The sequence below is a fragment of the Schistocerca cancellata genome, chromosome 4, assembly GCF_023864275.1.
Source record: "Schistocerca cancellata isolate TAMUIC-IGC-003103 chromosome 4, iqSchCanc2.1, whole genome shotgun sequence".
Classification (NCBI taxonomy): Eukaryota; Metazoa; Arthropoda; class Insecta; order Orthoptera; family Acrididae; genus Schistocerca; species Schistocerca cancellata.
In genome coordinates, this window is record NC_064629.1 from 60,069,929 (window position 1) to 60,091,919 (window position 21,991).

At 37.1% G+C, this 21,991-nt stretch overlaps 1 protein-coding gene across 1 annotated transcript in view; it reads left to right on the forward strand.

Annotated features, from left to right (window-relative positions):
* Positions 1 to 21,991, forward strand: part of LOC126184931 (zinc finger FYVE domain-containing protein 9) — a 412,866-nt gene that overhangs the window by 317,076 nt on the left and 73,799 nt on the right. Inside the window, exons 13-14 of the mRNA XM_049927602.1 lie at positions 5,469 to 5,573; positions 12,853 to 13,006. Coding sequence (XP_049783559.1) covers positions 5,469 to 5,573; positions 12,853 to 13,006 — 259 coding nt within the window. The remainder of the gene's footprint in view (positions 1 to 5,468; positions 5,574 to 12,852; positions 13,007 to 21,991) is intronic.

A 21,991-nucleotide genomic window follows, 5' to 3' on the forward strand; every position in this document is an offset into this window, starting at 1 on the left:
TGATACCAGTGATGACAATTGTTGCTGCTGTTGTTGTTGTTAGAAATACTGATCCCTCTGAGATAGTAAGCAAAAAAGGAAGTGAAAATAAAAATTAAGGTAAACCATTTCTTTTTGTTTATGTTATTTTTCCTTTTATTATCAAAATGTAGACAATCAGTAAATTGCATATATTTAGAACAGGTATAATGTTAACATTTTTAGGGAGCTACTTTATTCCAATAAAAAAGTTTGTTAATTTGATTTGTTAGATTATGTTAAAAATAATTTTTTTCCAAGTAGTGTCGGAAAAAGGGTGTTGTCTTATATTCAAGGTCGTCTTATACTTGGGTAAATATGAAAAATGAAATGGAACTAAGCTGTAATTATGGCAGCAGCATCTGTAGGAACAATATTAGTGAGAAAAATTGTATCAACCAGCAGCTTACCAGAATATGAATCTTCAGATTGTTTGCACTCAGATAGTTCTCACTCCAGTCCAGAATCATTGAATTCTTCCTCTTGAGCTTCCAAAAATTTCATCCTCACTCAGGAAATGTGATGTATTTGTATCAGAATTACAGTAAACTGCAATATCTAATGAGTTCACACATGACTCTTACAACAACGGAAGCAGATAAAGGCTGCGTCAGACATGACAGCAGCTCGTATGTTCACTACTGATTCTTTCAAAGTCATTCTAGAAATTTATAGCTGAAGACAGTAACTGCCAGAGGATAGGTAGCGAGTCATCTGTTCATTGTTCTCAGACAAAATGTAGAGCAGTTTTCGAGTGGTAGTTTGCTTGCACATCATGAAAATTGCAGCCCAACATATACTCGTGCGCAGTAATTTGAGCACAGTGTTGCGGCCCGAATTATGCTCAGGCTTGGTTGCCAAAGTGTTACAACTGAAGAAATTGCATAAAGGTAGGAATTGCACCATGTGTGCAAAGTTCTTGGTCGTCCCTGGTTTATAAAATTTGTAGATTCAGCAAAAGTGTTTAACAGTGGTTATCTATAAGTTTTACAGAAACCAGACTCCAGTGTAAGAGTTCAAGGACTTGAAAAGGCCAGGCATTTGCTGAGAAGGGAGTGAAGGCATTAAAATTCAGGGACAATAAATAAAAACTATTTCTGTTTGCTGCTGATGACATTGTAATATTGTTGGAGATGACAAGGAACCTAGAATTTCGGTTGAACAGAATTGATAGTGCTTTGAAAAGAAGTTGCAAGATTAATATAAAGAAAAGTAAAATCAGGGTAATATAATGTAGTCAAATTAAATCAGGCGACTCTAATGGAATAGATGAAGAAATGAAACACTAGAAGTAGTTGATGAGTTTTGTTATTTGGAAGCAAACTAACTGATAATGGTAGAAGTAGAAAAGACATAAAATCCAGACTGGCAGTAACAAGAAAAGCATTTCTGAAAAAGAGAAATGTCACTTTCAAATATAAATTTAAATGTTGGAAAGCCTTTTCTGAAAGTGCCAGGAGACCTCCCAAATTCTTTAAAGAGTTGAACTTTCATGTATACAACCTCTGACAATAAAGTTCAGTGAATGAAGTCAGAACAGTCGATCATGCAATACTGGCGACTAACCATGCTGCACCTGCATAGCACCCGGTGTTGACAACGTGCCCCCACCGCAATTCAGTTGAGCATCGTATGTGTTCTGTGTTAGACCTGTTGGACGAAGTGCTTGTTTAGTGCGTTGGTTCTGAATTGAGAACAGGACAATGAATGAGCAAAGGAGCAATTCTGGCATGTGTTTATGGGGATCAAGCACTGTCCATGAAGTGTGTGTGTGAGTTGTCCGCCTGTTTTTGAGGAGGCCAGGGAAGTATTTTTAACAATCCCCATAGTGGACGACCGGCAGCCGACATATGTGGCGAAAACATCGAGAAAGTGAGGGCATTAATCATGAATGACCGTCAGTTAACTGTGCTCATGATAGTGGATGAACTGCAGATGAACTGTGAATGTGTGCGACAAATCCTTACCCAGGAGTTAGTCATCTTGTGCAACATCACCTGACTGACAATCAGAAGCAAGCATGATTAGAGGCTTCACAGGATTTTGTCGAAATGGTGACTGCGACACTCAATTTCTTGAACTGTATTGTCAGTGAGGATGAAACCTGGTGTCTCTGGTATGACCCTGAAATGAAACGGCAAAGCATGAAATGGCATTCTCCAACATCACCTTGTCAGAAAAAAGTCAGAGCTGAAAAATCACGCATCAAAACGATGCTCAACACCTTTTACGATAGTCAAGGCATTATCCACAAGGAATTGCTACCTGAGGAAATGACGTTGAACACTGCATGGTACTATGAAATTTTGCCCAATTTCATGCAACATCTACGCAGACCCCAGTACACACAAGAAGGTTCCTGGTTTTTTGTTCATGACAATGCTCGCCCACACACAGCCAATATTGTCAAACAGTTCTTGGCAAAAAGAGGGGGTGGTTCAACTTGAACATCCACCATACTTGCTGGATCTCAATTCTCCAGACTTCTTTATATTCCCTCGACTCAAACTCACTTTGAAAGGGAAGAGATTTGATGATGCACCTGACATCCAACAAAACATGACACGTCTTTTGAACACTGTCCCAAAGAAAGAGTTCGTGCAAAGTTTCCAGGACATGTATCACAGAGCCCAGCGGTGCATAGTCATGGGAGGTGACTATTTCAAATGCCAGTAAGGTAACTGTAGTTCATAGTTCATCTACATTAATGTTACAAGACTGTTCACTGAACTTTGTCAGATGTTGTAAAACAGCTTCATACTTTACAAATGAGTTAATGTGTTAAATATTTTACATTAAGCATATAAGCAATGGGAATGGTTTGAAATTATGCTTGAAGTTTGTTGGAAGTCACTTAAGTAATAGCATTATAATTTTATGTATCTCAGTGTTCAAGGTCATATCTACTAAATGATCTTTCATACAATGATGTAATTGCGTGGGTACATTCAATGGTATATGTGGATAATGTCTGCATTTTGTGTTGCAGATAGAATAGGTAGTAAAGAAGTAATAAATTAAAATGTCATGTTTGGTTCTGAAGTGGGTTGGGTTGGGTTGTTTGGGGGAAGAGACCAAACTGCGAGGTCATCGGTCTCATTGGATTAGGGAAGGATGGGGAAGGAAGTCAGCTGTGCTCTTTCAAAGGAACCATCCCGGCATTTGCCTGGAACGATTTAGGGGAATCATGGAAAACTAAATCAGGGTGGCCGGACGCGGGATTGAACTGTTGTCCTCCCGAATGAGGGTTCAGTGTGCTAATCATCGCGCCATCTCGCTCGGTGGTACTGAAGTTTTACTGCACCAACAGTGAAAATGCAGTAAGAAGTAAACTTTTTTCCTTTCATAATTTTGTGAGGAACATCAGCACTAAAAAGTTTTGTCAAGGTTTGAAATTATGAATAAAGTGTATTGGTAGTCACTTAGTACTCTCTTTCTCAAATGCTGGGTGACTAAAATGCGAGTATTCACATGCAGTCAGCTATGCTGCCTCAAGACAAATGCACAGTTTGTAACGTTAATACTTGTTGTATTATTTTAAACTTTTAACCTAAAATTATACTGCTTAATGGGTAGATTATGACAGTCTTTGTCTACCTGCTTAGCTGAGTGATAACGTGTTTGCCTACCATGCAGCAGGCCCGGGGTCGATTCCCGGCTGGGTTGGGGATTTTTCTCCACTTGTGGATCGGGTGTTGTGTTGCCCTCATCATCCTTCTTCATCACTGGCACACAAATAGCCCAATGTGGCATCGACTGAAATAGGACTTGCAACTCGGCAGCCAAACTTCCCCAAATGGGGCCTCCCGGTTAACAGTGCCACGCAATCATTTCATTTTGTTTATGACAGTCAAAAAATGTTTAATTTTGTCAATAATTACACAAAAAATTCAAAATAAAATTTTTGTTGCCCCTGGAAGCTGTTAGATAGGCAACCTGCAACTAGTTTTGGGATAGTTGCTTAGCATTAAATGAGGGTTGGAATTTTAATAGTGGCAACTATTTATTTACAGCTCATACAAAATAGATACATGTTTCAATGTTTTACTGACCTTCAAAGTATTCACCAGCATTGTGTATAACCTGTTGCCAGCGTTGTGGAAATCGTCAGATACTTTTAGCAGTGCCAGCTGTGTTGACAGTTCAAGCAGCGCAGTCTATTGCCCGATGAATTTGTAGCAGTTCTGAAGCAAATGCCATGAAGTATTTCCTTCAGTTTAGAAATTGAGTTGAACTCACGAGGGCTTAAGTCAGGGGAGTGCAGTAGATGGTATAGCACTTAGCAGCCCTATCATTCAAACGAATCAGTAACAGGTTGCACTGTACGTGCTTGAGCCTTGTCCTGCAAAATGATGGTCAGGTCCTGCAGAAAGTGTCATCACTTCTGTATCTATGCTGTTCATTTTTGGAACACAACTTATGACCAGCTTAGAGACAGAAGTGATGACACTTTCTGCAGGACCTGACCATCATTTTGCAGGACAGTGCTCAAGCACGTACAGTGCAAGTTGTTACTGATTTGTGTGACTGATGGGGCTGCTAAGTGTTATACTACCTACTGCACTCCACTGACTTAAGCCCTTGAGAGTTCAACTCGATTTCTAACTGCTTCAGAACTGCTAAAAATTCGTCAGGCAATAGACCGTGCCGCTTGATCTGTCAACACAACTGGCACTGCTAAGAGTATCCTATGACTCCCACATAGCTGGCAACGGGTTACACACAATGCTGGTGACTACTTTAAAGGTCAGTAAAACTTTGAAACACGTATCTATTTTGTACGAGCTGTAAATAAATAGTTGCCTCTATTAAAGTTCCAACCCTCTTAGATTCTGTAGTGTGTCAGTGTGCAGAAGTGTGGTGTGCCAATAAACAGAAGAGAAGAGAAGCTTTCGAAATGAGATGATGCAGAATAATGCTGAAGATTAGATGGGTCAGTCGACTAATTAATGAAGAGATACTGAATCAGTTTGGAGAAAAAGGAACTTTATGGTACAACTTGACTAAAAGAATAGATATGTTGTTAGGACATATCCCGAGGCATCAAGGAATTGTCAAGGGAGGTAAATGTGGCAGGTAAGAATTGTCAAGGGAGACAAAGTTTCAAATTAATGTAGTGTGGTGTATGAATGCAGAGATCAATAAGCATGCAATAACAAGCTTTTATATTGGTTATTTTGTCTACGTGTGCTTTCTCCAATATGCCATGCCATCTGTGCAGTATCCTATCACATTAAGACTTCTTGTGCATCATTCATAGTATTCCTTTTCAGGTTTTATGATTGTTTTCCAGCATTCATTAAATAATGGCTTGTGGTGATGTATTGAAACCCTGCCATTGCGTCTGCTGCATGCCATCAGGAATTAAGTTTTGTTCAAAAATGTAATTTCTGTTTTCAGAAATTGTCAGCCGTATGTATAATTGCATTTTCTTACTATACTGTACACAGGATTTCCGTAATTTGAGTTATACCCTGCCATCTGTTAGAGGACTCGTGATTCATATGGAAGACAGACGCACATCAGTACTTTTACCAAAGAACAGATATGATCAGGTAATTATCATACTTTGTAAGCTTTGAATATATTTTAATAAATTCCCATGAAGTGTAATAATTAGAAAGAAAGGATTTTTGTAACAATTGAAAACTAAACTTCCCTTTGGTGTTACGGAAGATTTGAATTTTGCTAATTAAGAAAACTTAAATCATGTTAAAATTTATCTCAGCTGTATTGAAGAAGTAATAAATAATTTATTGATCATTTTCTATGAATGTAGAATGCTTGTACGCATGCAGTTTGTGTGTATTGTATTAATGAAAATTATCTACTCAAAGTTTTGCACCTCATGCATATCTGCAAATGTGTACAGGATAAATTTAACACAATAACCAAAATGAAGGCAGTAGAAAGTGCAGATCTGTGTCGTCATAATCTGCTGCTAGGTAACATTCAACTCTGCGAGTCATGGTGCTGCAAAACTTTGTACACAATCTTAATTAGTTGTTTGTGAATTAATGTTTAAAGACAGTTCATCCTAATCCAGGGTGGTAGTTTTGTTTCGGAAGAATAGTGATTAGTAATTTAAAATCACACACAAACTTTATTACAAGCAAGATGAAACATAACTGTGCAGAAGTGAGTGGCCATCTAAAAACCCAAGAGAAAATTAATGCTCCTGAGCTTAGTAGTTGTTGTGTTATTGCTTTGCTTCATTACACAACACTAGTTTGACACTTAGTAATGGCCCACTGTTGATTGTACATGTCAACTAATGGTTCTTTTCTTGTCTAAAGAAAGAAGCGATGAGAGTGAAATTTACTAATGTTGCATCTTTCTGTTAATTGTGCATAATTTTGACTTCCATCAAATTGTGTCGAATGCCACTTCTTGTTGTTGTACCATTTATTATGGTTTTTTAAATATGTAAAGGTGGTGATTTAGGTTGTTAGGCTACATGTTTCAAAAATACATCTCAGTGATTTAAATTACTTTATTTCAGAATCAGTGTTCTGCAAGTATCTTGATTGTAGAACAGGTTTTTTTTGTATAGAAAAGCCACAGTTGTATTATTTTGGGAATTATCATTACATTATCAAATTGAAGCTTTGTGGTCAAATTTCAGTACCTTTGTGAAAAATCTCTGTAAAGAAAAAAGGAAATTGATTGTAATAGCTAATGACTTTAATATTAATATCACAGTTGAAAGCAGGGATGCGTCAAGGTTCACTGACATAATAAACTTGATTCAAGCCACTAGGGTAAATGCGCAGCCAGTGACCTGCATTGATAATATAGTAACAAATTATGTGTTTGAAGATGTTTATAAATTTTCTTCGATTTATTAATATCCAATCACACAGCGATATTCATTGGATTACCAAAAATAAATAAATAGATTTCATGTAGCAAAAGCCATATGAAAAGGAACTTCAATGAAAAAAATTTAACTGTCTTTCATAAGAAGTGAAGAGAGGTTGGATGGTTTTATGACAGCTACAGGTGTATCTCAAGTAATAGTAACTTCAATGAATATTTAAGTAGCTCTTGAAATTTGTAATGAAACTTTTTCACTGAGAACCCCATGTAACAAAAGAATTGGGGTATCAAAATTCCTAGTGTCAGGAAGAGGCACGTCCACAGTGAACTGATATATATAAAAAAAAAGGAATTTTACTGAGTATGTTATACATTTTAAATCCGTATTTAAGCAAGTCGTGAAGGCAGCCAAACATATGGCAGACATCAAGTTCATTTTAAAACATAAATGTAAGACAAAGGCATTGTGTTCTGTTGTCAAATCAGAGTTAGACATTAGAGTTATTAAAAATGTAATTATCTGGGATTAAAGTAGATGATGGCCTTATAGTAAACCCAGCTAAAACATCAGAGGCTTTAAATGAATTCTTCATAAATGTGGGAAAGCCAGATGTTGACATAGCAGAGTATCAGAGTAAAGTTAATCCCTTTGGACTCAACCAAGAACCAGAGTACTTTACACATTTTAAAAAAGTCTCAATAAATGATGTGGAAAATGTTATATTATCATTTAAAAAATAAAAGCTCTGCTGGCTGAGATGGGATACTTACTAAAATGATTAAAGCAGATATCACATAACAGCACCTCTGCTAACTAAAATCTTTTGAACAAGGGTCGTTTTCCAGGTGTGCTGAAGTATACCAAAGTCAGAACTCTGTTCAAGAAAGATATGAGGGGAGACATGTGAAACCATTGTCCTATTTCTGTTTTTCCAGTCCTGTCAAAAGGATTAGAAAAAGTAGCTGCACACCAGGTCAAAAAATTTAACGTAAAAAATTATATTATTGTAAGCAGCTTATTTATATTCCAACAAGGAAAAAGACACTCTGGATACAGAAAATACCTTTATTGAAAAAATATGCAAACCAGTGGACCATAGGAGTATGAAGTTGCAAGTAACTTCTGTGATGTTGCAAAAGCCTTTAACTCTGTAAACAGAGCATTGCATATCTATCCACTTGATAAATATGGTATGAAGGTAAATGATCTGAAATGGCTTACATCACACTTGAGAATAGAAAGCAAGGCTAACCATCACTTCAGATGAAGTGAATTATTATTCTAAATGGAGTTCAGTATCACAGTGTGTGCCTCAGAGCTTCATTTCAGGGTGTATCCCGTTCCTATTCCACATAAATGACTGACCCATAAATATAAACTCCTCATAATTTCTATTTCCTGACAATAAGTTTCTTTTAGTTGAAGATGACGATGCACGAAGATTTCAGAGCTCTGTTGTAAGCACACTGGGTACTCTGGAAAATTGGTTCTGATTAAATGGGTTGAAACTGAACATTGTTAAAACTGATATGGTACATTTCAACGCCAAACATTCAAAATTTGTAGAACTTAAAATACAACTTAACGATTGACTTATGGAAGAAGTTGACACGATCAAATTCCTTGGACTGAACTTAAGTTGAAATACACATATTGATTTTCTGTCATTAAACTGAGCAGTTTTGCATTTGCAATGCAAATACTAGCAAATTATACTGATATGCGTACACAAAAAAACAGTGTATTGTAGCTATTTTGAGTGATTTTGAGTGTGTCATTGGGTATGGAGTGTTATTAGATATGTGGGTACTGCACAGCAGAAAGAATCTTGTTGCCCATTATATCAGAAACTGCATATCGTGCATATCCTAACTGTCCCCCCCCCCCGCCAAATCAAATATACATTTATGAAATTATAATCTTACTTCAAAGAAGACAAAAGTTATTTGAAGAGAATCATTTAAACTGCACATAGAACATGAGAAATAAAAATAATTTTTTGCTACCCACACACCAACTGAAGTTGTATGCTCAGACTCCACAGTAGATGAGGATGGCAACATATAAGAAAATTAATGGGAAAAAACCTATTTAATATGAAGCTGGAGACTCTAAAATTAAGGCTTCAGTGGATTTTGTGGAATAAATGCTACTATTCGGTAGAATAATTCATATATGATGAAATGATGATTTTAGCAAGGAGTAATTTAATGTCCAGTTTTTAATTTTATGGATAAATATAACAAAACAGTATTGTTACTAGGATGCTGTTATTAACATTAGCTGTTCTATGTTTATGGTGAAATCTTATCACAATTTTAATGTCTCTCCCATATCTCACTCAAATGATTTACATTATGTATATTTTAAGACTAATGAATCACAGATTCACAAATATTATGAAGTACAGAGAAGTCGTGCCTGAAGGACTCATCGTCAGTGTTTAAGGAGTCATGGTACACTGACAGTCTTTCATAATCTCATGGCTTTTAGTGAGTTCTTGATATAACCCTCTTTTTTCTCCCCATGTGTAATTAGTTTTGGTGTACCACTCTTTAGCTCCTCGTCTCATAAGAACTAATGGTAACTATTACCAAGAAAGCTAGCCCTTCTGTACCAGATCATGTTAATCATGAGGTGTCATCATTACTATACATTTATCGATTGCGACTTCTGCAATATACATTTACATAGATGTAATTCGAGTGTGTAAAGGTTGTAGGTGCCAGATTAATTTATTTCCAGCAGAAATTATTATGCTGCGCCTGCTGGAAGTTAAGTTACATGTGATATCAAAGAAAGTTTTATAACTATAGCTGTAACAGAAGAAAACATGGCATCTGTAGAACATAACAGAAAGCTTTTATAGAGGGAAAAGGTTCTGTAGTGTGGAGTAAGTGAAGTTGGAGGAGAAAAGAAGAAAATTTTGTATTAAAAACATAGCTGTGAATATGGCAGCCCAATCCTTGGTTGTGGGAAGGTAATTCTCTTCTGGTTTTGCTGAATGTTTTAAATATGTTGATCATGCTTACTGCCAAAAAAGGACATTTTCAGTGTTGTACAAAACCCTTTTTCTCTGGAAATTCATTATTATTCCATACCAGTTTTATATTATAAACATTTACAAGAAGGTATATAATTTACATTGACAGTCATAAATACATAAATAAATGGAAATAGGATGACAAATTTAAAACAGCTACTCCTGATAAACAGAACTTGCTTACAACTAAGCAAATGCCTTGGATACATGTGATGTATGAAAATAATGATATGAAATAAAATATCTCTCACAAAATTTCATTAAATAAACATTATATGAAAGAACTAGCACAGAGGTCCTGTAAAGTTTCAGTTGGGAATATGACCACCTTAGAAACTATGTTAGCTGTACAGTGATTCTCCATTCTCTCTGTATGAGCTAAAAAAATGGATTGGCATCTGCAGTCAATGTGTTTGGTGGACAATAAAAATAATATTCTATAGCTTGTTGCCCACTCAGTTCTTAAAATTTTAAATTGTTCATCCATAACCAACTTGTTCAAAAAGGGTTCAATTGATAAATCCCTGTGGCGCATTCTGTGACTGGTATGTAACGTTAACAACAAATTGTAGATCTATTAATACAACTGTGCTTTAGTTTTAGCTGAATCCAGTAGTTGATAGCTCTTATCTGTCAACACAACATATTCCTCACTAATTCTAACACAGCTCTTATGACTATGGCCTGACAATGTGTATGTGTCATGTGGTAGTTGAATTCTGTGATTTTGCTGTAGTATTTGTGATTGGGACTTTGAAATAGCAAACATGATTTGTGATTTCAGTCATTGAGAGTGATGAGAACTTCATTGACATCTCTGAGAGATGGCAAGACAAGGTTGGTGACAAAACTGAGACAAGCATTAACTGGGGACAATTCAGCAGTGCATTCTGCCAAAAGGTGACTTCAAGGTGGCTATCTCAGCTGATTGGCTATAATCACAGACAAAGGGTTCTCCATCACAACTTTGTATGCTCATAGAACTGGTCACTGAATAAAAAGTAATTAGATGTCAACACACATCAAACTAGATTATTATACCCAAATTAACCATAATGAATTAGGCAGAGGAACATAGGTCAAAAGAGGGAGACACCACATCAAAGCTTATTGAAATACCAGAGATCCAACAAGTTCCTAATATTATGTAGCCACTGACCCATTAGTGGGCTAAAAGGTATGTCTGAGCACCAGTTTTACTGATCAATGGCCTAAGAGGAAACCCTATCAAGTGGAAATTCAGAAGGGCATATAGTTTATGAGGAACAGTACAATTTGAATTAAGACTCTTGCTAGTATCTTGCGACAAGGAACTTTCCTTCAAGAGGTTGTTGGTCTTCCTCCCAACCCTTTTATTGGGTTAGCATGGAGTCTGAAATATACTGGGTCAGACAGTAAACACAGCATCTCTTGAACATAGTCCTCCTTGTCCAGCACAACTGTAGCATTGCCATTGTCTACAAGTCAGATAGCAATGTTCAGAATCAACCCAAGGTATACACAAAGCTTCCCTCTCGGCTCCTGTAAAATTACCCTTGAGTGAATGTTCCCATTTAATGCATTACATGCTTCTCTCGTAACCTTCTGTGTAATGCCTAGGAGTAGTTTAAAAACAGTCTGTTCAGCAAAACTAGTAAAATAAACAACTGGCAAATGCTTGGGCTGAGCCATGGACACATTCAAACTTAGCCGAATGTCAAGCAGTAGAAGAATGAAATTCTCAGTCAGACCGTTCAGTCCGTGCCAAAACTGTTGAAGCACTTGTAAAATAAAGCCAAAGTAATTCCACAGAAACAAACTCCAGTTGTTGCTGAGTATACGTATCCCTGCACGAACAGGAGCTAAACCAGTACTTGATGCAATTAGCGGTAGGAGAATTAACATGATGCAAATGCCAAATGCTTGAATAACATTGTGGTCTGTACACAGTATTAAAAAGGGGGGAGGGGGGGTTTGCACATTGCAGTCTTACTTCTACTGTGAAATTATCGAACTCCTGCAAGAAGTGATACTTATCCTTCCCACAGGGGTAAATAGTCTAGTCTTCCTATTTATAAAATTTTTGACCAACTTATGGCAATGCAGCCAGATGACTGTCTTTTGGAATAATTCTGTTTTATGGTCCGTAAAGGGTGATCTTGGATTGTGTAAGGTGGGTATCTTCTATATGCTATGCAGTTGCAATGTGTCACTCATTGGTCAAACCATCAGGACTGTGGAGGATCAGTGTGTAGAGCATAAGCATCTCTCTTGCTTTCAGCAGCTTAATAAATCTACTATTGCAGAACATTGCACTGATACCAGTCATCCTATGGAGTACAGCAGCACAGATCTTCAGTTATGAGCTTCGAACCATTGTGATATTGTTCTTAACAAAGCAGTTGAGATTAAATTAGCAAGTGACCTCATAAATAGAGGCAGAGATTTTTGCTTAAATTCTGCTCAGTGTCCTGCTCTTTCCCTGGTCACATGACAAAAGGATGGAGTAAATGTACTTACTCACCCTTTGTTAACTAACGTTCACCATCAATAGCTTCTGACATTGGTCATCGTTGGATGTGGGGTGGCTAGTCGAAAACTTCCCCTGGCTGCATTCCCTTATTTTGCTTGAACATCTTATACACCAGGAAAAATTAAAAGTTTCACATTGATCACATGTATAATGTGTATTCAGATGTGTAGAAATTATTAGCTCATTCTATATGCATTGTATGTGATATTTCTTATTAGTAGCTTCTTAAGCAGTTTAAAGAAAATCAGAAATATGTGTGTGTGTGTGTGTGTGTGTGTGTGTGTGTGTGTGTGTGTGTGTGTGTGTGTGTGTGTGTCATGCTTTGATTTTCAGGGGATTAATTTCATTATATTGTGATTTCATAGATTACTACAGCTTCATGACACTGAATTTAAAACATTTGCAATTAAGTTTCTGTGTTTGTTAAATCTCTTTTTTTCCCCCCCTTGGTTTCTGTAGGTGACACGTGCTCTGAATAATTCAAATGACCATGTCTTGGCATTTGCTGCAAATTTTAGTTTCTCTGCTGACTCACATTTGGTGTGCATTCAGTCTGGTGGAGATGAAAGTTATCATACACAAGCTATAAACATTCACAATAAACCAAGAAAAGGTGAGTTTTGTTTCTCATTCTTTAAATAATTAAACCACACCATATTTGCATTTTAATTGATAAGAGCTGTTCATATTATGTGCACTCATTAATGATATGAGAACTTAGTTTGTAATTTCCCATTTGTTTCATAAATCTATGTTTACCACAAAGATAAATCTAATTCCATATTATTTTTCTCCCCCAGAACAGAAATTTCGCCTATAATAATCTGTACATTCATAGCACACACATTTCCAATGAACTGTTATTGATTTATGAGATTTCGTATAAATTAATCAACATTCCAGAATAATATCAGTTAGTGTGTTTTAACTTCTCTGTCAATATTTTAACAGCTTTGTCCTTATGTCGAAGAGGTAAGAAGCATGTACATTACGAGGTGCATTTTTTTTGTAATTAACTACTCACCCGAAATCAATGAAACTGGTGTTACTTCTCGACGTAATCACCCTGCAGATGTACACATTTTTCACAACGCTGACACCATGATTCCATGGCAGCGGCAAAGGCTTCTTTAGGAGTCTGTTTTGACCACTGGAAAATCGCTGCGGCAATAGCAGCACAGCTGGTGAATGTGCGGCCACGGAGAGTGTCTTTCATTGTTGGAAAAAGCCAAAAGTCACTAGGAGCCAGGCCAGGTGAGTAGGGAGCATGAGGAATCACTTCAAAGTTGTCATCACGAAGAAACTGTTGCGTAACGTTAGCTCGATGTGCGGGTGTGTTGTCTTGGTGAAGCAGCACACGCGCAGCCCTTCGCGGAATTTTTTGTTGCAGTGCAGGAAGGAATTTGTTCTTTGAAACATTCTCGTAGGATGCACCTGTTGCCGTAGTGCCCTTTGCAACGCAATGGGTAAGGATTACGCCCTCGCTGTCCCAGAACATGGACACCATCATTGTTTCAGCACTGGCGGTTACCCGAAATTTTTTTGGTGGCGGTGAATCTGTGTGCTTCCATTGAGCTGACTGGCGCTTTGTTTCTGGATTGAAAAATGGCATCCACATCTCATCCATTGTCACAACCGACGAAAAGAAAGTCCCATTCATGCTGTCGTTGCACGTCAACATTGCTTGGCAACATGCCACACGGGCAGCCATGTGGTCGTCCTCCAGCATTCGTGGCACCCGGCACCCACCTGGATGACACTTTTCGCATTTTCAGGTCGTCATGCAGGATTGTGTGCACAGAACCCACAGAAATACCAACTCTGGAGGCGATCTGTTCAACAGTTATTCGGCGATCCCCCAAAACAATTCTCTCCACTTTCTCGATCATGTCGTCAGACCGGCTAGTGCGAGCCCGAGGTTGTTTCCGTTTGTTGTCACACGATGTTCTGCCTTCATTAAACTGTCGCACCCATGAACGCACTTTCGACACATCCATAACTCCATCACCACATGTCTCCTTCAACTGCCGATGAATTTCAATTGGTTTCACACCACGCAAATTCAGGAAACGAATGATTTCACGCTGTTCAAGTAAGGAAAACGTCGCCATTTTAAGTATTTAAAACAGTTCTCATTCTCGCCACTGGCGGTAAAATTCCATCTGCCGTATGGTGCTGCCATCTCTGGGACGTATTGACAATGAACGCGGCCTCATTTTAAAACAATGCGCATGTTTCTATCTCTTTCCAGTCCGGAGAAAAAAAAATTGGGGGCCTTAGAACTTGAATGCACCTCGTAGCTCGATTTTTTTAATTTACCAGTCTCACCATTTTACTCCCATTTGCAGTTATGTATCTAGAAGCTGATTATTTGTACACAAGTCAGTAATGATAGTCACAGAGAAATAGTACCATTATTTAAACTTCTCGGGCTCCAGACACGTGAGATAATGTAGTATCTTCAAGCTTTTAGTTGCATTCTCTTCCGTGATTTGCCACTTGATAATGGCTGAGGAGAAATTGATCAAAAGCTTGTGAATATGGATTTATACCATGCAGCAGGAAGTGTAGAAAAACTTTGATTTTGTAGCTGTGTAGGACTATTTATGAAGACCAACCATATAAGGAAGAGATAGATTGCTATTCACCATAAAAAGATGAAATGTTGCGTTGCAGACAGGCACAAAGGAAAGACACTTACACATCAGCTTTCGGCCAAAGTCTTTGTCAGAAAAGGAAACACACACACATTCATTCATACAAGCAAGCATACCTCACCCACATGTGACTGCCATCCCTGGAAACTTGGGCAATATTCCGGTACCACGCACCATTATCTCTTGGTACTCTTGAGTGCAAACTCAGACTTTTATATAGGAGGAGAGATTTGCACACCACACCTAAGTCATCCTGATTTAGATTTTGCATGGTATCCTAAAATCACTTAAGGTGAGAGACGAGCTTGTTGTTGTTGTTGTTGTTGTTGTGTGTTCTTCAGGTTTCCTTTGTCCATCTGTGTTCACCTCGTAAAGACTTCATTGGCGTGTTAAACTCAATCCTTAATTTTTCTTGTGTGCAATCCTTACATAACTGCCCCAAATCCTGTATCACAATAGAGCCAAATACTGTGTTTGAAAATGATTGTGACCTTTGATCATCCACATTTGTATCTTGGGTTACTCATGTACCATGGCTTGCTGCACTCAGATTTTAGTCAGGTGATATGCTCTTGAAATGAGCAGTCACTCCCCTGCTTTTATACACACTTAGTTTTTTCTGGCCACCTCACCAACTTTGTTTCGTTTGTGTTTTATGTTCTTGCTGCTCTTGTCACAGATACCACATCTATAATTTGCCTCTAAATGGGAAGTGGACTTTGTGGTCTTTGGTGAAAAAAATCTGGTATGTTATTTAAAAGTAATTATTTTGTGAGAAATTGTCAAATAAATTCTGTAATAACATGATCGTGTTGGTTCACATGAATGTCCACCTACTGCTTCAACAATAACTAATTGATCTGTACCCTATCACTTGGTTCACTTTATATATAGTACCACTTCACCACATCCAAAATACAAAAGGTACTCTTATCAAATTTAAATCTTGGTTTGCTATAACACCAATGGTACTTCTTGGTTTTTCCAATCATATCTCTCCAATGGCAATTTCTTATATATATGATGTTAACACTAATAGTAATAATAATAGTAATAATAATAATAATAATAATAATAATAATAATAATAACCCCCGTGGAGGCCCGGGAAAAGAATAGGCCTCCGGTATGTTCTGCCAGTCGTAAAAGGCGACGAAAAGAACAAACCACTAATAGGGCTAACCCCCCTTTTAGTGTGATTACTTGGTTCAGGACAGAACTAAAGAAGCCTCGGACAAGCGCCGTCATGGTCGGGGACGACGCTTGAACCCTATGCCCGCCCACAATGGTAACGACACTGCTAGCCACATGGAAAATGATTTAAATCCGAATAGAGGTGTTTTGCAGGATATGCTTCCTGCAACCACCCTAGAAGGAAAACAAAGACAGAGGATGAGATGGTCAGATGAAGTAAATCGACACCTCATGTTCTGTTATTACCAAGCAACAAACCTAGGAACCAACACAACTGGATACAGATCACAAGTATACACAACATTTATTACCAGATACCCGGAATTAAAATTTTTAACAGAACAACGACTAGCTGATCAGATCCGTGTAATAATCAAAAATAACAGGATACCCCAGTCAGAATTAGAAAACATCAAACAACAAGTACAACAAATACTGGAACAAAATAATGTGCAATCAGAAGAAGAAGAAAACACAGTAATGGACTCAAACATCCCAGAGCAAACAAACAAAGACCAACACGCATCAATTAAACAATCAGAGGAAAACGAAATCTTAAGACAGCCACCAGAACAAGCACAAATAGAACACGAAGAGACACACGTGTTAGATATAGAAGAGAAATTTCAGCTGACATATATAGAATACAAAGACACAAATACAGACATTAGACCATTCTTGCATAGACCGCCAAATAACCCACAAGTCGAAACAACAATAAAAACTATCAACACAATCATACACAACAAAATAAATGAAAACACAACTATGGAAGAGTTACAACTACTGGTTTATATAGGAGCACTCACTACACTAAATATACACACTAGGCAGAGATCAGAACAAACCAACACACAGAAGAAACGCACAAAACCAGCATGGCAACACAGGTTACAGATCAGAATAGAAAAACTGAGAAAAGACATCGGACAGCTAACACAATTTATAAGAAATGAAATATCAGACAAAAAACGAAAAAGGTTAGGTAAAATCTCACAACAAGAAGCAATAGAGCAATTAGATGAAAAAAAGCAGAAATTGCAAGCATTGGCCAAACGACTTAGAAGATACAAAAAAAGTGAAAATAGAAGGAAACAAAACCAAACATTCAACACAAACCAAAAGAGATTTTACCAAACAATGGATAACACACACATTAAAATAGACAATCCACCAAACATAACAGACATGGAACACTTCTGGAGCAGCATATGGTCAAACCCGGTACAACATAACAGGCATGCACGGTGGATACAAGCAGAAACAGACACATACAAGATGATACCACAAATGCCTGAAGTGATAATTTTGCAACATGAAGTCACCCGAGCAATTAATTCTACACACAATTGGAAAGCCCCTGGAAATGATAAAATAGCAAATTACTGGCTAAAGAAGTTCACCTCAACGCATTCACATCTAACTAAATTATTTAACAGTTACATTGCAGACCCATACACATTCCCTGATACACTTGCACATGGAATAACCTATCTGAAACCTAAAGATCAAGCAGACACAGCAAACCCAGCTAAATATCGCCCCATAACATGCCTACCAACAATATACAAAATATTAACTTCAGTCATCACACAGAAATTAATGACACATACAACACAGAACAAAATTATAAATGAAGAACAAAAAGGCTGCTGCAAAGGAGCACGAGGATGTAAAGAGCAACTGATAATTGATACAGAGGTGACATATCAAGCTAAAACTAAACAAAGGTCCCTACACTACGCATACATTGATTACCAAAAAGCCTTTGATAGTGTACCCCACTCATGGTTACTACAGATTTTGGAAATATACAAAGTAGATCCTAAATTGATACACTTTCTAAACACAGTAATGAAAAACTGGAAAACCACACTTAATATCCAAACAAATTCAGATAGCATCACATCACAGCCAATACAGATTAAGCGTGGAATATACCAAGGAGACTCATTAAGTCCTTTCTGGTTCTGTCTTGCTATGAACCCACTATCCAACATGCTAAATAATACAAATTATGGATACAATATTACTGGAACATATCCACACAAAATCACACATTTGCTATACATGGATGATCTAAAACTACTGGCAGCAACAAATCAACAACTCAACCAATTACTAAAGATAACAGAAGTATTCAGCAATGATATAAATATGGCTTTTGGAACAGACAAATGTAAGAAAAATAGCATAGTCAAGGGCAAACACACTAAACAAGAAGATTACATATTGGATAACCACAGCGACTGCATAGAAGCGATGGAAAAAACAGATGCCTATAAATACCTAGGATACAGACAAAAAATAGGAATAGATAATACAAATATTAAAGAAGAACTAAAAGAAAAATATAGACAAAGACTAACAAAAATACTGAAAACAGAATTGACAGCAAGAAACAAGACAAAAGCTATAAATACTTATGCTATACCAGTATTGACCTACTCATTTGGAGTAGTGAAATGGAGTAACACAGACCTAGAAGCACTCAATACACTTACACGATCACAATGCCACAAATATAGAATACATCACATACATTCAGCAACAGAAAGATTCACATTAAGCAGAAAGGAAGGTGGAAGGGGATTTATAGATATAAAAAACCTACGTTATGGACAGGTAGACAATTTAAGAAAATTCTTTCTAGAACGAGCAGAAACTAGCAAAATACACAAAGCAATCACTCATATAAATACATCAGCTACACCATTGCAATTTCATAACCACTTCTACAACCCTTTAGATCACATAATATCAACAGATACAAAGAAAGTAAATTGGAAAAAGAAAACACTACACGGCAAGCACCCGTATCATCTGACACAGCCACACATCGATCAAGACGCATCCAACACATGGCTAAGGAAAGGCAATATATACAGTGAGACGGAAGGATTCATGATCGCAATACAGGATCAAACAATAAACACCAGATATTACAGCAAGCATATTATTAAAGATCCCAACACCACAACAGATAAATGCAGACTTTGCAAACAACAAATAGAAACAGTAGATCACATCACAAGCGGATGTACAATACTAGCAAATACAGAATACCCCAGAAGACATGACAATGTAGCAAAAATAATACATCAACAACTTGCCATAAAACATAAACTAATAAAACAACACGTTCCCACATACAAGTACACACCACAAAATGTACTGGAGAATGATGAATACAAATTATACTGGAACAGAACGATTATAACAGATAAAACAACACCACATAACAAACCTGACATCATACTCACCAATAAAAAGAAGAGATTAACACAACTAATCGAAATATCCATACCCAACACAACAAATATACAGAAGAAAACAGGGGAAAAAATTGAAAAATACATCCAACTGGCTGAGGAAGTCAAGGACATGTGGCATCAGGATAAAGTCGACATTATCCCAATTATACTATCAACTACAGGAGTCATACCTCACAATATTCACCAGTACATCAATGCAATACAGCTACATCCAAACATATATATACAATTACAAAAATCTGTAATTATTGATACTTGTTCAATTACCCGAAAGTTCCTAAATGCAATATAACATATACCATACAGTTACAAGGAAGTCACGCTTGACCGAGGTCCGTGTCACGTTCCATTTTTAACCAGACTTAAGTCTGAGAAAAAAAAGTCAATAATAATAATAATAATAAACCACGTGGAGGCCCGAGAAAAGAATAGGCCTCCGGTACGTTCTGCCAGTCGTAAAAGGCGACGAAAAGAACAAACCACTAATAGGGCCAACCCCCCTTTTAGTGTGATTACTTGGTTCAGGACAGAACTAAAGAAGCCACGGACAAGCGCCGTCATGGTCGGGGACGACGCTTGAACCCTATGCCCGCCCACAACGGTAACGACACTGCTAGCCAACTGGAAAATGATTTAAATCCAAATAGAGGTGTTTTGCAGGATATGCTTCCTGCAACCACCCTAGAAGGAAAACAAAGACAGAGGATGAGATGGTCAGATGAAGTTAATCGACACCTCATGTTCTGTTATTACCAAGCAACAAACCTAGGAACCAACACAACTGGATACAGATCACAAGTATACACAACATTTATTACCAGATACCCAGAATTAAAATTTTTAACAGAACAACGACTAGCTGATCAGATCTGTGTAATAATCAAAAATAACAGGATTCCCCTGTCAGAATTAGAAAACATCAAACAACAAGTACAACAAATACTGGAACAAAATAATGTGCAATCAGAAGAAGAAGAAAATACAGTAATGGACTCAAACATGCCAGAGCAAACAAACCAAGAACAACACACATCAATTAAACAATCAGAGGGAATAATACACAACAAAATAAATGAAAATACAACTATGGAAGAGTTACAACTACTGGTTTATATAGGAGCACTCACTACACTAAATATACACACTAGGCAGAGATCAGAACCAACCAACACACAGGAGAAACACACAAAACCAGCATGGCAACACAGGTTACAGATCAGAATAGAAAAACTGAGAAAAGACATCGGACAGCTAACACAATTTATAAGAAATGAAATGTCAGAAAAAAAACGAAAAGGGTTAGGTAATATCTCACAACAAGAAGTGATAGAGCAATTAGATGAAAAGAAGCAGAAATTACAAGCATTGGCCAAACGACTTAGAAGATACAAAAAAAGTGAAAATAGAATGAAACAAAACCAAACATTCAATACAAACCAAAAGAAATTTTACCAGACAATAGATAACACACACATTAAAATAGACAATCCACCAAACATAACAGACATGGAACACTTCTGGAGCAACATATGGTCAAACCCGGTACAACATAACAGGTATGCACGGTGGATACAAGCAGAAACACACACATACAAGATGATACCACAAATGCCTGAAGTGATAATTTTGCAACATGAAGTCACCCAAGCAATTAATTCTACTCACAATTGGAAAGCCCCTGGAAAAGATAAAATAGCAAATTTCTGGCTAAAGAAGTTCACCTCAACACATTCACATCTAACTAAATTATTTAACAGTTACATTGCAGACCCATACACATTCCCTGATACACCTACACATGGAATAACTTATCTGAAACCTAAAGATCAAGCAGACAGCAAACCCAGCTAAATATCACCCCATAACATGCCTACCAACAATATACAAAATATTAACTTCAGTCATTACACAGAAATTAATAACACATACAACACAGAACAAAATTATAAATGAAGAGCAAAAAGGCTGTTGCAAAGGAGCACGAGGATGTAAAGAGCAACTGATAATAGATGCAGAGGTGACATATCAAGCTAAAACTAAACAAAGGTCACTACACTACGCATACATTGATTACCAAAAAGCTTTTGATAGTGTACCCCACTCATGGTTACTACAAATATTGGAAATATACAAAGTAGATCCTAAATTGATACAGTTCCTAAACATAGTAATGAAAAATTGGAAAACCACACATAATATACAAACAAATTCAAATAATATCACATCACAGCCAATACAGATTAAGCGTGGAATAGACCAAGGAGACTCATTAAGTCCTTTCTGGTTCTGCCTTGCTCTGAACCCACTATCCAACATGCTAAATAATACAAATTATGGATACAATATTACTGGAACATACTAACACAAAATCACACATTTGCTATACATGGATGATCTAAAACTACTGGCAGCAACAAATCAACAACTCAACCAATTACTAAGGATAACAGAAGTATTCAGCAATGATATAAAG